Below are 18,764 nucleotides of genomic sequence, written 5' to 3'. Positions count from 1 at the left end.
ACTATGAGAGCCACTAGACTGGCAAGCTCCTCTACTTTCGGGAGCCGTGTATGCTTGTATGGACAAGGCAAAGGTTGGAGGGCTCAACCACAACTGCTTGAAGCACTCTATAAATCTCCCAAATTAGTATTTTTATAACATGGAGCTCATGGATTCAAATGTGTGGACACTGCGTTAAAGTTTAAGTAGTTGTTGCTTGGCTGTTAATACGTTTACCCTTTTCAAATCTAACACGGTAAAGGTCAGAACCAAAGTGAGAGTCAAGATGTCGTACTATGATGCGATGCTCAGAAATTCGTACCAACAAATAGTAAGCAAAATATAACTACAAAGCGAATCTATACATACCATGAAAGTTTCGAAATGGCACTTCAGATTCAGAAAAATAGGTCTAAACAAAACCCCTTCATGAAACTTTTTTTAAACAAAGAAATTGATTATTCAATAATATGCAAACACAGTTGTTCCAAAATTAATGCAGAATTTCTGCAGGGTATACTGGTTAATGAAAAATTAGGTCACAGAAACACAGTACAATGAATTCACCAAATATGAGCACTGCTTCGCCCTCCCATCCCTTCTGAAGTCTGATGCTTTAATTAAATGGAGATGAGAAGGAGAAAGAAATGATAAGCAACAATGTTAATTAACAGCTTGTGATGCTTGCCGATGAAGATTAAGATAGTAATGTGTAAACGAAAAGAGGATTTTTTTAAAGAAAATGTTGAATTTATTGCTGTCTGTCTTTTTTTTTTTTTCTCCTTAGAGTGCTCTTCTGAGTGGGAGAAGACCTCCTTTCCACTCAACTGGAAAGCAGACATGCCAAAGGGGAAATCGCAAATGCCTGGCTGCAGAACTTCACAGAGTGGCATCTCATCTCCTCAGGTGTCCTGTTGTTCTGCTGGCCAGTTCAGTGGCTTGGGACGACCCTTTGCCAGTGATGCGGACACACACAATCAACCCCTTTCAAAGAAACAAAGAGCTAAGAGATTGTTGTCTAGTGTTTGTGACAGTAAACTATTTTTATATGTTTGAGCTTGAGGCCTAACTTAACCTGATTACATTTAAAGGTACACGCAACAAAACAAATTAAGACAACTCGAGGCGTCAAAATTAATCGACAACAAATCGATTAGCAAATGATCGTATTTCATTTGTAATTAATCGTTTACCATTTTGAACTAAAGATGGTTTCAATTCTCTCGTCATTCATGAAAGCAGACTGCTTTATCTTTTATGTCTAATCAAAACAAGACATTCACAGACATCTGCTTTTATTTCGGAAAACAATGACCATGAATCATTCTTGTGTGATAATGCTTAACGGTTGTTTAGTTGTTCTTTTTAAATAATAAATAATACCAAATGATCAAAAATAATTAGTTAATGCAGTTATTGGGGACATTTTTTTCGGAGTACACTTTAACTGCAGTGGAGTGTCGCTTGGTCCCATCCCCATGCTATGTCCAATGTCTCTTTTTAAAGGAGCCTTCCACATGAAAGGAGTGGACTTAATTGCCTTATCTACAATAGAAACCACCCTGCAAGGACTTCCCATTTCCCCCGGCAATTAGGACTCACTTCCCTCCAGGTACTTGTGAACAAGACGTGGGGTCGCACTCATGTGGCATCACCGGCGGGCGCTTTCTGTCATCAACTAACCTATCAGGCTTATGATGGTGTCTCGAATGACTTGTCACAACACGCATGTAGCTGGTAATGAAAGCAGAATGTCACATGAAACATTCAGATGACTCCGGTTGGTTGTAAAGCCAGAGCACCCCGTTCTCTCTGAGCGAGAACAGCGCGTCGCTATAAACAATAATTACACGGTGAGAAGCCTGGTTAAGCAACTATGCTCGTGAGCAGCCCTACTTTTTATGATTACAGCGCAATCATTTGAACTAATTACTTCCTGCTTTACACCCCCATCTTATATGGGTTGTGCACACAGAATGAACAATGTTTCACTTTTCCCAGGATAGAGGGAGTAATGGGGGAAGGAAAAGGACTGGGCGTGATGACTGGCTGTCTGGCTAGCTTGAACACTTGTTAGGCGACTCGCGAGGATGTTTGAAATGTGCGTGAACTGTGAGAAGGAAATGAGTCACAAAAATGTCCGTCACTCGTTCATTTGTATGGACACCACAGCCTTCTTTTGTAAGATGTGTTGAGGCGCGCTCCCCTTATCCTCCATCAGTCAGCTACAATACTGACCCCCCAACCCTTCCTCTCTCCTTTCATACATCCAAAATGAGCTCTCTACAGTTGTTCTACACAGAGACATGACTATGGTTAGAAGCTCAGATGCATTAATAAAACTTAAATTATTCAGAAAGTATTACGGTAATGGACATCTACGGTTGAATTTGTCTGAAGTCACCTCGGTATTAAGTGCAATGTCACAGGACTTAGTATGTAGAGCTTAAGTAGGATTGAAAAATCTTTGGAAACTTGGTACTAACAAGCATCTAAATCACAGGTGTCAAACTCAAGGCCCGGGGGCCAATTACGGCCCGCCACATCATTTTATGTGGCCCGCAAAGACAAATTGTGCATCAAATCCGTGCCATTACTAGAATTGCAAATCGTCTTCACTTTGAATAATATCTTTTTTTACTCGTCTGATTTGAAAATGAATTATTTGTCAGTTTGTTTTGTAGCTTTTACTGTATATAATGTGACATTTATTTGGGTTGACGGTCATAATGGCCCTCTGAAAGAAGCTACGTATGACTACAATGGGGCCGGGGAAAAAAAATGAGTTTGACACCCCTGATCTAAATGTAGACAGTCATTAAGGAAAACACAATTTTGACTATTCAGACCACCCTAAAAGGCTGCTAAAACTTTACAGTTAAGAAAAGTTTGATAAAGGATTTTTAAGGGTGATGGGGCATGTGTATGTGTTATTTCACAATAGTTCTATTCATGTAAGAAGAAAGGTGCAATGTTACAACAGATAACTGCATCGATTTGTGAGTATTAGCCCAGTTATCTCACTGCCACAGTTCTATGAGGTCATGTACAATTCTTATGTTACGCTACGAGACTTTGGGAGTCATTGTGGCCCAATTTATGAGTTACTACTTCAGCTGCCTCTGGTTTAAAAGGTATCTTCACCAGGTCATTTTTCACTCCTTCCAGAGATGTGGATTTAGGATATGCAGTTGGCCACTGAACCCTTCCTCTTTTTCTTTAATGGAAGCGCACAGACAATTTTGTTATTCTTATAAGGGTACAACAGAACATGGGAACCCACAACAATCTCCACAACAGATATTGCGACCCATTAGTGACACACGAGCACAAGTGCATCCATCATCTCAAATACATGATAATCCCACAGGCTCTCCTATAAGAAAATTAGAACCGGAGTCCTCAGTTTCATTTTCCTCAATGCTAATGGGAATATTTTATTTTATTAAGGGGGTGTTTTCATGCGGTGAGCAGCTGTCCCCACAGCTGGAAGGATACCAATGGGCCATTTGGGGGGTGCATTAACATGAGCTCTGTGACCCACAAAAGTAATGTGTGATAAATGCACACCTTTAGAGTATAAATTTCTATACCTAGGTACATCTTTACTCCCTGGTTGAAAAACATAATGAACCCAAGTTTGTATTTATACATTTTTACCTTTACATTTTTTGCACCTTTTTATTTTAAAATGACCAATTATATACAATTTGTTTGGTCCAAAAGGAACTTACATAATTATAGTGTTTCAGAGAAATTTGTCTTGATATTTTTTTTTTAAACTTTTTAATAAATTATTGTGATTTTACTCATTACCAGAACTATTATGGTTAAAAAAAAAAAAAATCATACCAGACTATCATTTCTGATTTTCTGGGAAAATGCTGTATGTCACCGTGAAAAACTCGTGACACGCCTAGTTACACGTTTTAATAAAATAGTCATGCCCATCAACACACATCAAGCACTACTCAAGACTTTTCACTCCTCCATACTAGCCTGAGGCACCACAATGTAACATAAATCTGTCTCGCCTATCTCCACCCCTTTCTTTCTTCCTCTGGCTGCCTGAACGGTTGAAAGTCAGACACCCCGAGAAGCTGGCGGTGGCTGCAGAGGAGTCTGCTCATATTACAAGACAAAGCCCAATCCTCTCTTAGAAAGGAGACACTTTCTAAACCGCTATTTATCACCCAAACCTGTTTTTCTGCCTTCTTCCCATTTCACACCACGTACGCCAACGCTGCAGCATTAAGTTGTCGTTTGACTTGGGAGATTCTGAGGGTTAGGACATGTTTATAAAAAGTATTTTTCCTTGCGTTTTTGAAAAAAAATGTTTACTGGTGGGGCATGATGTGCTGTTTGCAGAGGCCTGTAAAATAATAGTTGGCGATTTGACACAAAAACACCTTGTCCATCATGTTCAGTTCTCACAATACAGGGTAGGCCTCCTGATACGTGATATTTAAGGGTGTAACGATTCAATTTAACTACGGCGGCTCGGTGGCGCACTGGGTAGCACGTCCGCCTCACAGTTAGGAGGGTGCGGGTTCGATTCCACCTCCGGCCCTCCCTGTGCGGAGTTTGCATGTTCTCCCCGAGCCCGCGTGGGTTTTCTCCGGGCACTCCGGTTTCCTCCCACATCCCAAAAACATGCTTGGTAGGCCGATTGATCACTCCAAATTGTCCCTAGGTGTGAGTGCGAGTGCGAATGGTTGTTTGTCTCTGTGTGCCCTGCGATTGGCTGGCAACCGGTTCAGGGTGTCCCCCGCCTACTGCCCGATGACGGCTGGGATAGGCTCCAGCACGCCCGCGACCCCCGTTGGGACTAAGCGGTTCAGAAAATGGATGGATGGATGGATGAATTCATACCGTGATTCGTTGTCGCTAATGTGATTCAAGGAATGAATAAATGTTTTTAGAATGATACGAGGCTTGAAATAGATTCAGTCATTTTTTTTGTCTTCAAGCTGAAGTAACAGTTGGTTTACCCGCCACTTCTGTTTTTCAACACAAACAGAATATTAACGCAAAGAATCAAGCGCAACCAACATTTCTGCAGGTGAGATGCGCATTTGGTGAACACGGTAATAAAAACTCTTACTCTGCTGGCACACTTGTGCCAGGAATACACAGGCACTGTTTGGCAAGAAGAATTTAGGGCAGAGGAGGGGAAGATGATTTTTGTTTACATGTAGCCTAAAGCATGCTCTTGAGTGAAAAGTGACAGTACTTATGCTCTGCTGCTGTTTTTCTAAAAGTCATGTTACCCAAACAAACACAAAGTATTTTGTATATAATGTTAGTCATTTGGCCTATAAGTTATCATTTTCACAGAACAATAAATGAGATATATGGTACCGATTTATTTAGAGCATTGTATGTAGGTTGAAATGGAGGCACAGTGACTGACTGGTTAGGCCATCTGCCTCAATTGTTGGAGGTTGTGGGTTTGAGTCCAAGACTTTCTGGTTCCACTGAAAAAGATTATTTGCAATAGGAAATATGAAAAAAAACATACTTTTACTTTCGGACCAACCTCTTAAAATGCGTTTGCTTCAGCTCAAGAAATGAGTTAACATGATGTCAAAAATGCAGAGATTACTTATTATTATTATTATTATTATTATTTATTTTTTAAGATGACAGGCGAGTTTGAGCTTCAGACTGTCAATAAAGTGGTTGAAAAGGTTTACTCTAAGCAATTGTATTTTTCTTTCCTGTTCTACACCATCTTGAGAGTCCCTAATAATAAAAACGCAACAAGTCATCTTTTCTGTCACCAACAGACGTTGAATGAGAGCAGAGTCTGTCGGCAAGAAAAGTGACAATTTGTCAGATTTAGAACCTTATTAAAGACAGGGCCATCTTGCGGTTGGTTAAGTTGGAGTTTCCTGTGTGAAATTACACGATGGGGATAACCAGATAATGACCCTTTAAGCAGCAGATTAGCCTGGTTTAAGGGTGAGAGGTCATGTCAGAAAGAGGCCCCAGTGTGTCAGGACCTGAGGTTAAAACAAGTAGTGGCCTTTGATCATAAAGTTTTACCTCTGTCCAATATGTAGGACATGCAGCCTAAAAACAAGACTGAAAATTTCAGCTACGGGTCAAGATACCTTTATCCGTGCATACGCTAACAAAGAGTCATTGATCCCAAGAACTGATTTTCAGTGTTTTGAGGCACACCCTGACTTCTCTATCGGGTCATAGCAAGTTTATACCGTAAGTTTGAATAAAATGAATACAAACAAAGCTCTTTAAGAACAATCCAGCTCTGTAGAACTAGAAACAAACAAACATCCATCCATCAATCCATTTTATGTACCGCCAGACTTTTACGTAGTTCCTGATTGTAAGACGGCCACAAGATGGCTGCCGACATAGGCCAACATCAAGAGTGCCAAAACCTTCAAATAAGGCCAGGTATCGGCCCAATAACAATACCGATACCTGGTATCGGTACTTGTGCCTTAACCCAGTGAAAAAACAACCGAGATTATTCACCGGACAGCCAAATCAGATGAACATTTCTTCTATCTAATTATGACATGATGTTCAACATTCAATCACTTAACATGTATAATATAAGGAAAGGTGGAAAAACAATACAATCAAGTTGTTGAAACTGAAATCAGTCAAAGTCAGTCTTGAAATTGTTCTAAATGTTCTTTTTCAAACTCCACCATAAAAGTCTGAAAACAATCCTTTGCATGTGGAATGAAAAGTGAGCAGTCTGGCGCGGCTATTTAACCTGATCTAAAGCAAAGACACAATTTCACAAAATAAGAAGCATATGGCTTGACATTCAATTACACCTATTTTCTCTCCAGCTTACTCCTAACAAGAACCACTTGTTCCCCCCTCCCGTACTTGTTGAGGAATCATCCCGCTACACAGCTTGGGCTGACCATCACAAGCTGGCCAACTAAAAGCAGCCCTTCATTCATAAACAGACCTTGAAAGGACATCAGACACACCGCAGGAACAGAATCTCACAAAGTTTGCCTCACAGACATAAAACCAGAAAAATTGACGAGCAAAACTGAGTCACTGCATTAAATCAAGCATAGTTGGCTTACAGAAAAGCTAAAAATAATAAAACTCCACTGCAATTTTACAACTGTTTCCATTTGAAAAATGAAATCAATAAAAATCTCCATTACATGGTGATCCATTGCAGGAAGCTGCTTAATGGGTGATGATTTTTAAAAATGCGGAATACAATTTACGTTGAGATAGTGACAATCCATCAACAACAATCTCAGTATGTTGTTGGTTAAAACCAAGCTTATCATCCAGTCTACACAAATCTTTTAATTAAGTGAATGATTTCATGGCAGATGGAAAAATCCAGGCGTCATGCGGCTTTTCACTCTCACACAACAACAATTTACTGCTTATTTGTTTAATCGCATTTATGTCAAAAGTGGGTCGTAATAAAACTCAATGGGATCCAGTGCTACATCAAAAAACTGATTTGCACATCAGAATGACTCATGGCTTAGCCCGGGCTCGAGTTAATGAGAGACAGAACCACAGAGGAGAGCAAGTGGAGGACAAAAAGTTCCTGGGATATTCTCTTGGCAGAGCAAAGGGTCCAAATGCTTTTATTTAAAGAAATAAACAGATGAATTTCCACACAGCCGTATGGTAAATAATTTAACTTCAGGTCAGTTTTTTGCTGACACAGTTGTTTCTACAAGGATACAAACGGAATAAAGGCATCTCTTGGGAGGAAAAAAAACCCAAGCTTCTGCTTTACGTACATTTTTGGTTGGACAATGATCTGTCGCAACTGATTGAACTTGTAAATGTTGGCATAGTTCCACATGGACGCCTACGCTTCCTGCTGTGGACTAGTCTTAAGTCGAGTTGATGCCTGTCCATCTGCACTGAAATCTGAGCGGGTATTTTTTTAAAGAGGGGGGGTGACCTCAACTTCCCTGTGACCTTCTAACCTCGCTTTGCTCCATCATGGTCTTGATGTCCTCCAGCTGCCCAAACCACCGTAACTCTTGCCTGAGATTATAGGGCACAATGAAACACTGTCTACTTTATGCTAACATTTCCAGAGATTGTGTGTAGCCAAACCACAATTTATTTATTTTTTTCCCCTGTGATGGCACTTGTCCATTTGCAAAACTGTACAGCGTCATGAGAGCTGTGGCTGTATGATTCTGGTCACAATTTTATTAGATATAACTATTAAATTAGAAATCATAATACTGTAATCAAAATGGGACTGATTCTTGCATATGTATCACTCATTTGCTGAATGACACTGATTTTCTGACCACATGGCAAACCTCTACGCTGAGATTTTTAAATACGACTTCCCAAAATTTGAATGCTAAAAAAAATACAAAACTGCACACAAGAGAATCTTTGTAGTATCGGATGGGTGGATGGCTATAAATCTATTATATCCCCACGGTTTTCTGATGGTGGATGTCCAGGACACCTTGCCAAAAAAGTAGTTGTAGTAGTAGCTACTTGATTTTCAATTCAGTCATAAAGCAAAATAAGGTACAGTGCAGTGCTGCGCGATTAAATCCAAATACATTTACTGGTCCCAATGGGTTTCAATGAACACATAACGCATCTGTATGAGGAAAATGTGTTTACTAGCGGGTGTGTGGGGCCCACTGCTGTGGGAGACTCCGGTCTGGTGTCTGGCAGCATATTCTTTAAATGTCTCCCACCATTTCCGTGCACAAGGGAGCCCCACTCATGTTTAATGCCTTTTGAACCAGTTCGGCGTTATGGAAAGAGGAATTGTGCCAGAAAAAAAGATCAAACAAAAGGAGGAAAAGCTGCAGGACATTCACTCATTTACAGTTGGAAGGGATGAGAAACAATCTCGGTTAACGAAAAGCACTGCTCTCCTAAATCGTTAATAGTCTCATAAAATACAGATGTCTTGTCAAGTTGTGCCGAGGCGGGCTTTTCTAGGAAGCACATAAAAGTCCAACTTGGTTCTGGGGCTAATATGGATTTGCACAATTTGGAAATAAGTGTAATGACTCAAGTCAATGTACTGTAGTGACCGACATTAGGCATCAAAAGAAAAATTCATATATTTTTGTCATGTACATGAAATTTGACTTGTGCATTTGACCCATTACAGCCAACACACAATGTTAGTGTCACTCACTGGAGCAGAGGGCTGCTTAAGCGCCCGGGGAGCAATTTTGGGTATCGGTGTCTTGCTGAAGGACACAGCCATGTGTTGGAGGGGATGCTTTGGAGCCAGGGGTCTCCACGACGGCAGGTGACGAGCTTAACCACTTAGCCATGGTTGCCCAGACAATATAAAAAATAAAAAATAAAGTCTCCTTACTCTCCTTCACTTAACCACTGGAGGTGAAACAACTGATTAATCTACAACTAATCTATTATCAAATTAATCAACTATTCTGATAAATAGTTATTTAGAGGCTGTGTTTAGCTAAAAAAAAAAACTAAAAAATGCCAACATTCTTGGAATTTTAGCCTCTGAGTGAATAGTCAGATAAAACCTTAGTGTGAAAAACTGATTAACATTTATGCCAATGTTTAGACAAGTAGAAACCTAATCATATTCAATTTTTGGATTACCATTTTGTACACTATTTGAAATAATGTCAAGTTTTGAATAAAGGGCTAGAGATTTTAAAGAAGGCTTATTTTATCTGATTCACCGCTTAATCACAAAATAATTAACTAAATACTTTATTGTTAAAAACATTAAATACTGCCCCACACAGACATTCATGAATGGTAGATGAAAAAAAATCTGGTTACTCACATGATAGAGTGGACCGAATTGATGAAAAATGCTTGAAACCAAGTTATTGATGGTATTCATGTAATTGCATACTAACACAAAATTCAAATTTGTCAAAAAAGCAACTGGAATTCAACAACTTTCTGCTTGCCTCCGATGCGAGTAACAAAAACACTGAAAAGTTGCTGTGACAGACTTTTTCAGAGTACTTGAATCGTATTTTTCCTTCATAGCATGCCACTACTGATGTAAATCCTCAGAGAAGTAACTGGACGATAAAGGCAACGTGAGCAAGCGAGACGTGCAGCCAGGGCTCATATGTCACCTCACCTTGATTTAAGATGGAGCACCTGCGGTTGCTGAGAAGGCAGGGGCAACCTTTTCTTTACTTCACAAGAAATGACAACCTTGGAGGAACATGCAGAATAAGACATCTGCCTGGGACCCATCCATAATCACTAAAAAGGGCAACTAGCAAATTACGGCATGAAACCGGAATGTGGAACAGCTCAATAAGCTTGTAATGAATCCTCACAAAATTGACTACAAAGGAAGCAACGTTCCGCACAATTTTGCATTTTGTGGGAACAAATGATTAATTCTTGCCTCATTCTTTCATTTAAAAACATTGACACAGGGCATGGATAATTTTTACACATTATTAACCCTTTTAAAGTGTTGAAAATAGCTTGTGACCAAATCTATTAATGCTCTTTAATGTCTGAGTGCTCTAAAACTCTTCCCTCATGAGACAAAATTGTCGCCTCAAGATTGAGAGTCTGACTGTTTTTACACAATAAAGAGTTTTAAATAGTTTAGATAAATTTAAATGAGCTCATTTTGTCGAAAATGGATCCCTGTAGCGCTTCAGCGCACTGAACTATGTCAGCCACAAAGGTCAAGTGCACACTGATTCATTTCATACATATTCTAGCATTTTAATCAAGGACAGTGCCATAAATAAAACCAAAGATTTTGACATTTACTGGTAGTTCCCCTTTGGGGAAAAAAAAAAAAAAAAAAAAAAAAAAAAAAAAAAGGCTGCACTTGTGATTTCTCAGCAAATATAAGACAATATTATTGAAAAAAGTATTGAATTAAAGCAACTATTGCAGCCATTATTCTTAATTATCCATCCAAGGTAGCCAAGTGATTAAATTGTCAAAAGTCCCATGTTAAACATTTGTTTCGACACACAGTGAGCACACAGACCTGAATTGACCACGACACCACCAGCTGCTCTGCTGTGGCCACACAGACACCAGAGCCAAAAAACACCAAAGCCACACACACACACACACACACACACATACTGTATACATATAAACACACACACACACACACAAAGATCCTTTCCTTGCATAATGTCAATGCGCGCGATGACATTTTTGGAAATTCCTGAGGCGGTGAGGGCTCTGTGTCTCCTCCAGTTTTGAGCTCCCATCTGCACCTCAGGAAGCCAACAGCAAAACACACAGCCGCCATCTCCTGCACCAGCTGTCACTCAGATCCTTTGGGGAGACCTCAACTTGGTCCTTACACTCCCTCACACACTGACACACATACACACACACACATGATTCACAATGAGGAAGACGAGGCCATGACCTTTTGACTCCACTTTTTGACCTGAAGGTATACACTATGCAGGGATGGAGAAAAATGAGGTGTGTGGAACAAAAAGGTCCAGGAGGAGATCCCCGTCCGCTGTGACGCAACACTGAAAGGAAATAATCGCAACAAAATCTTTACTTCCTGTGCTAGCTAAAGCACGAGGGGCAACCAGGGAGCATTCATGTCAGACACAACAATTTAGCATCTCTCATCACCTCAACTGATAACAACAGGAAATGTTGTCCTGAGCTTCAGCACCTGCACAAACCACTCCATTGTATTGTAGCAGGATCTATTCAGTTTGTCCATTGAAGGAATTCAACTTGCTGCTAGTGATGAAATGTAATGACTTAATGTGTCATCCAAAAGGAGAGTATGATGATGAAGAAAATCTAGTTAAAAAAATTCCAGTAGCATGTGATGGAATCTTTCTCCTTTCTCTAAAAAAGCAGTTATTAAGTTGAATGTAGAGCAAAGCACAAAAAAAAAAGAAGAACATTCGGAATATTTGTGGTAAACAAGAATTCTTTATGAAACTACAAAAAAACAAATGTATGTACAGTTAGTAAATTTCCACCATTTTTGGCTACAGTGGTGAGGAAGGATGGAGAGAAGAATGGAAGACAAACAGGAAGCACCTTTGTGTGCAAGTTGGGACATGGAATTTGATTTTCTATGTTCTGAAGGATTCATTTGGAAGCATATAGTACATTGAGCACTCATTTGGAAGCAATAGATAATGAGTTTGGTAAGGCGAACCGCCAGAAGGTGCCCCCCCCCACCCCTCCCCTCAGAAAACACCACCCATCTGCTGTCGGTGTGCCAAAACTTGACACACACTACTCCGAGGGAGGCGTAAATTCCGTAAAGCAGGCCAATCTTTAAAGGGATCCACTCGATGGCACGGTTTGTGAAGCTACAGCGAACAAATTGAATGCAAGCTGCGGAAGGTGAAACAGAGTGCAAGTCGCGCCACAGAGAGAGCAGAGGATGAGGCCAGGGAGCTTGTTTCATTAAAACCACACAAAAAAAATTGCCGGGTGGGTAACGAGCTTCTTTCTCTGCTGTACTAATTATTTTTGACAAATAGAGAACAATGTTGGACATCGTGTGCTCGTGCTGTAGCTATGCATCATTGTCAGAAAGAAAAACTGTACGTCTGTGATCTGAAGTCACAGAAATATCAGTTACAAGTATTTGCATAATATAGTAAATTAAATGAAAAAGAATGTACCGGTATGAACTTTGTTACCTTACTTATTGTGCACACTGATTTGTGCTAGGAAAATAAAAGAGTACAACCATGCTTAAGATTAATGTATTATATGCTGAGGAAAGAGGGTGGAAGAATTTAAGCAGTTTATCAGAATGTTTGGAGTTTTAAGCTGTAAATAGTATAAAAGCGTTTCCCACAAGGCCGCCGACACAAACAATAATTCCGACCAACTGCAGTGTTTTGTTCAAAGACTTAAACAGTCCAGCCGGCAAAGTCTGAAGTACAAAACCAAAGCAGACCTTTGTTTTTCTCTCGCTAACAGCTTTCCAGGCGTTTAAGTAGAGAGGTGGAACATAAAATCACAGAAAAATGCAGTGGAAATGTGAGCTAGGTGATTTTAGCAAAATACAGTTCACTGTTCTGTGTCTTTCGCTCGCAGGGCAACGGACTGAGACAAGCGTCACTTTTCAGGGGGGGTCGAACAAAGACAAGTGACCTAAAAAGATATAAAAGGGCTTTAAAAAAAAAAAAGAAACAGCAGCACTGAGGAACTTGCTTGACATCTAAAATGAGTGAGCATGAAATCATTTATTCATACACTTTTTACCTGTGATAATAAAAACGAGAGCCAGACACGCTGCTGGCGCAAATACCAAACTGCCCAGGCAACTCAAGACATTTTCATTTTTACAGTATTCTGCTGCTCATTATCCTTTTGACTGGCACCAAAAAATTAAAAAAAAATCTGTACCAGTTTTTGAATGTGACACAACCAAACACAAATACCCCGTTGACCCTGTGCACTTGGAGATGAAACGGCGTTAAAGGTCCTCCTTCCAATTAAACACCAGTGTCCTCGGTTCAATTCTGCTGGTTTGGCGGGGCGATTGAGAGGTGCTCCGCTGTCACTCTGCCTGTGGCCCTTTGCTATGATGAGTTCATTCAGACTCGGCACACAAAGAGTTAATGGCTGCTGGGATTATGCAATGACAAGCCAGACGCCTTTCTCCTCTCTCTGTCCTTTATCCCCTCGCCCTTCTAATGGTAGGGCGCCAAATTCAGCATTCCTGCACGTTTCTATCCGGAGCATTTGAATGCGGCGCCAGTAGCGCGCATGCTTGGCATCGGTGCGGGAACAAAACAAGAATTGTGTTGCACTGTGAGGAGACTCACACCTGCCCTGAAGGAAAGGCATTGTCGTAAAGATTTACAGCAGTGCGTGACATCCGGAGGGGGTCAAACTAGTAAAAACATCAGTGCTGGTCGTGTCTCAAAGAACCTGATATGATGTTATCTATAATAGCGGCGAAATTGTCCAGAAACAGCAGATTAGGTGTTTCTATGGTGAGAGATAACATTATGAGAGAAAATACAAAGCTTAGCTTTGTGTCTTTGTCTGAGGTCTCAGTTTATACTCTTGTGTATCAAATTTAAATGGTTATATAAATCTATTTTATCTTTCTATCTTTTTACTTCATGCTTAGCCAATAATACAAACTACCATAGCGTTAGCTATGGAAGATGTACAAGGCTGATTACACTTGGAAGTCTATGAAGAACTGAAGAAAAACCCACATTACCACAAAGTAGAAGACGCAGTGTGGTGCTTGTAGACAAAAGCTTTAGATCGCGTGCCAAGCGTAGCTCAAGTTCACTCTGTGGAGAGGTTATCTCTTCGGCTCGAGTGTGGATGACGACTTACAGCCGAGGAGGCCAATGAGGAAAAATCTCATGAGAGCGGGGGCGTCGATGTCGAGTCTGCGTTTAAGTGGATGGGTGTGAGCTGTGGCCAAAAGCAGCTTGCATCCAATTAAATTGCATCAACAGTGGCTCCCCGTACCACATGCAAAAACTATGATTTCAGATTTATTATTATTACTTTGTGAATAGACAATAGATTAGTCCACTTCAAGCTCGAAATATCATTGTGGGGTAGTAAAGAAAAATAGTAAGCCGGATCTATTCAAAACAATAAGTCCAGAGCCTGTAAGGACTTTTCTTTTCATAAAAAAATCTGCTTCGAAAGACACCATTCATTTGTGGGCCATAAGAAGATGAGCATTTTATGACTTTGCTTAATTACAAAGCTCCTCTGGTGTACAATACAGTTGAATCATGGCTGCAAAGAACTGAAAACAATGTAGTAACACCTCCAACTAAATAAACTACTAAGGCGGAGAACATTTTACAACACTACAAAGACGGCTGGGGTGGAGTCTGCAAGTCAGACAGGAGACGGGGATGCAAGCAGGCACCGAGTCAATAAACAACAGAGATGCTTCCAGACAAGACCGGCAACAACAGAGCCAAAGAGACCCGCGACCGCATAGGAAGGAGCTCAACAAGGCCCGACTCTAATCACAACCACAGGATCCAGAGCCAGCACATACACTTTCTCACACACCCACACGGGTCATTAGGTGCAGTAATCATCATTTCAAGCAAACCGCTTGGCTGTTGCAGTCATTTTGTTGGCTTTTGTTGCCCACAGAATGCAAGGCTTATTTTTCACCACAGAGATTTGATCTCACTCAAAAAATGCACAGCTTCGAATAGTTTAACCACCGCACATACTGGCATCCTTTCTTTTTATTAGTCCTCCCACTTTAAAAAAAAAAAAAGAAAATTGCTGAAAAAGCACTAAGACTATTTACGTTTGGCATGCAAGAAAAAAATCTATCAGACCAGAGAGACGCAAACTTGGCTCTTTGAATCTGAACGCTTGCCTTGATGTGAGGGGGGCCTTGTGTGGTCCCGACCTACCTTTTTGGCCGCCAAATTAAGGCAAGATGCGAGCATGAGCGTAACACTGCCGTCCGTTCAAACTCAGGCTCAAATGGAGCCACGTTTGATTAAAGGTTGAGGACACACACTGAGCCTTTGAGGATCCATTACTCCTTTAAAAGAAATTCACTTAACCAAGCTCAACATCCTTAAAGACTGAAGACCTGGATTGATTTCAAGGTCACAGACTGGAGGGAAGAGGACAGGCACGCATCAGTTTCAAAATGACAAGAAAGCCAAATCTGAGAAAGCGGGCCATCGTGATTGGAGTAGGTGCAAGAGGATCCTCCCCTGGGAGTGAATCCGTCATAATGGGGTGAGTGCACGCTGCGCACATCTACCACGCAAAAACAAGTCGTCTCTTGAGTTCCAAAAGGTTTCACGTAAGCACTTCTGATAAATGACCAGAAACACGAGCCGCCGAAGACCTTCAGAATTCCTCCGGCAGCCTCACATTCTTTGCAAACGTTGTGATATTCACAACCAGATCTTATTATTCACGTCTATTCAGCGGCTTCTTTCTGTTCCTCTCTTTGTTTTGTTGTCACGCTCAGGTCCTCGATTGGAACCCGCCCGTCTAACTAAAACGCTGATCCTTGCCTCGGATAAAGCGCAACTATTTAAGCGCGTTACGTTTTGGAGTGCAGGTTGACCACAAAACAAGCGGTTGTGAGACAAGCTACTTGTTTTGTTGTTTTTGCCTGAATTACACCATTTAATTAAATATTGAATACAATCCATTGACACGTTAAAAGTAGCCATCAATGTGGATCATCATCTACAAGTATGTGGGCAGTTACTAACTATGCTTATGGTTGTAAAACTGTATTTTAAAATGACACTATGATGACACGACGAGGAAAGCAGGAGTCATTCATAGAAGAAAAACTACATCAACATAAAAGGAGAGACCATAAATAACATTTTGCATCCACAGTTTTTAAACACGCAAATCTACTAAAACACAATTTGTATGAGTGTCAATTTTTACTCTCTCACTGTCAAGAAATTTTATAAACTTTGGGGAAACAGACTGAAGACTATAGCTTGCACGGTTCGCCATGTAAGAAGCACACCATGCTTGCTTCAGGTTTGGCACTTCCAGTTCAAGTTTATTGTAAAACTGACACAAAAGCAAAGATATATAAGAATGATATATTTAAATAAAAATATTCACTCAAACCAGGTCGCTATTTACACCCTCCTGCGTGTCGACCACATTAAATCATGATGCCATTTCTGCGCCTACGTATTCAAAATAAACAACTAAATAGGAAATTCCGAAAACGGGCAAAAGCGCTCTCGGCTGTCACGACGGTACCTGGCTTGGCTCTATTCATGCATCCTGTAAACAGCCGCCTGGTCCCCCATTGCCCCGCATACAGAGCTCACATTCATCCCAAAGTGGGCACCCTGATGAGGATGGCGGGGGGGCGACAGGCATACTTTAACTTAAGAGGACACGCAGCCATTTTGACGACGGCTAATGCAAATGCAAAGTGTGATGCGCCATGTTTGACGTTCCTGCTGGATTCGGTTAAAAGTGATTTTGATGCAGTTAGCAAAACTATACATTCACAGTATTATTGTGCTTCTTTTCTCACAAGCAAGGAATCCACAAACCAAGGCCATATCTGCATTATGAATATCGCCCAAGGTCTGAGAGCCATTTCCATCATGCAATATGATCATGAGAAATGGCATCTCCAGCGTATTGTGAGAACATGGAAAGAAAAGCCACTGTGAGGCTGTGCTCAGTGATGCGTGTATGCCTGCTCTCATCTTGCATTTCCTTGCTTACAATCACAACCATACAAACATTAAATCCAACTGTGTGACGAGAGTTCTTCTACTGTAATGGCGTGCTCCAGCACCCGAGAGGGATAATCAGCCATTTTGAGGGGAAAGGTGTGGATTCACTTCCATAATGGTAGGGAATCAAGACCACTCCTTAGTAATTTTGTGCCATTTATGGGCAACTATTCATCTTTACCCAAAAAGCACTATATAAAATTCCACAATTCACTTATACATAGTTCCTTAGCATAAAAATATCACAAGATGGCCCCAAAGCAGGAGTTATGGGATAGGACTACTACAGTATTGACTGAGCCTGCAAAAAATAAATAGGCGAGTTTTTTAGTGCTTATTAGAGAATAGGTTCTAAAAACAATTATGAATAGGCGAATCTGCAAGTATCAAATCTCGGGGGAACACTGTAACCCGTTGAGCAAGTAATTCAGTATATCCATAAATGCTGAGAGGCAGAAAAATAAAATGTTCTTCCATAAAATAACAGATGGAAGATCATTAATCTGCATTTCAGTATTTATTTTTTTAGTGCATGTTAGTTTGTACATCTGTTTTATTTTTGAATGCATGCTAGTTTGTGCATGAATCCTACAGTTCGCATTAAGTTAATGTACCAACCTTGTAAGCAAATGATGAAGACGGCGTACAGCGGGTCTATTCGAAGTCTTCTCCCGCCCTCTCCGCGTCGATTCTCGGCCACTGTTGTTAGATCCATGTCCTGAGCGTGGAGCTCGGCGGCCCCGCGGTGCTTCTCTCCAGAGTCGTAATGCGTGACTGGGAGCGCCAAAGGGATCCACACGTGTTAAATGATCGCTGTTAACTGCTGAGGTCCCCCGTGTGATCCGGACTTGAAGCTCACCTGGTCGATGAAGTTGACTAGCGGCTAGAAGAAGGCATGTGGAGACGGGTCACTCGTTTCCAAAATCGGACAGGAGCGCACTCTCGATTGAAGACGCGCCGAAAGTTTCTCAAACAAACCTGAAAACTTCTAGTAATGCAGAGCACCTGTAAAATCGTGTTTTTTATATTACAAAGCGGACTGTGCTGTTCCCTTCTACCCGTTCCTGAGATGCCGACCACGGAGCCGCTCGAGTCTTCACCGAGTGGGACTTTGTTTCGCTCCGTCCGCGGTGTTTCCAAGTTGGTTTCCTCCCACTTGCCTTGTGAATGTTTGTACAAGTGTGCCAAGTTACAATAGTGATACATTTCCTATTCCGTTTAGATTTTCAAAATAAACTTAATTTTAACCTTATGTCTAAAACTTGAATAAACCGACGTTAATGAATAACGGTTGAATCCAAATTGGTCATTTTGTCACAATAAAATTTAATTCCACAGTATTAAAAAAAAAATTAAAAAGAAAAATAATTAAATTTTACTCTAATACAACGACGGTGTGTAAAACAGTTTAACGATTCTGATTCCCTTTCAACTCATCACTTCCTAAGTACATTGTCAAAATAGTAATTGTATTTTCAAAATAGATACGCGGTGGGTTTTATTTACTTTTTTTCTTGTTGCAATTTCCGGTACAGGTCCTAATGAAAAACCGAAACAGCATTGCCACCTGCTGGTAGAACAAACTTGCATGCA

General features: G+C 40.7%; 1 protein-coding gene across 1 annotated transcript in view; it reads right to left on the bottom strand.

Moving 5' to 3' along the window:
* Window positions 1-18,333, bottom strand: part of ptk7b (protein tyrosine kinase 7b) — a 49,336-nt gene extending 31,003 nt beyond the window's left edge. Inside the window, exons 1-2 of the mRNA XM_049736403.2 lie at window positions 18,031-18,333; window positions 17,790-17,945 (exon numbers count right to left, since the gene is read on the bottom strand). Of these exons, the coding sequence (XP_049592360.1) occupies window positions 17,790-17,886 (97 nt within the window). The 5' untranslated portion in view covers window positions 17,887-17,945; window positions 18,031-18,333. The remainder of the gene's footprint in view (window positions 1-17,789; window positions 17,946-18,030) is intronic.
* Window positions 18,334-18,764: the final 431 nt, after the last annotated feature.

The sequence above is a fragment of the Syngnathus scovelli genome, chromosome 12, assembly GCF_024217435.2.
Source record: "Syngnathus scovelli strain Florida chromosome 12, RoL_Ssco_1.2, whole genome shotgun sequence".
Taxonomy (NCBI): Eukaryota; Metazoa; Chordata; class Actinopteri; order Syngnathiformes; family Syngnathidae; genus Syngnathus; species Syngnathus scovelli.
This window is presented reverse-complemented; position numbering and strand designations above follow the sequence as displayed.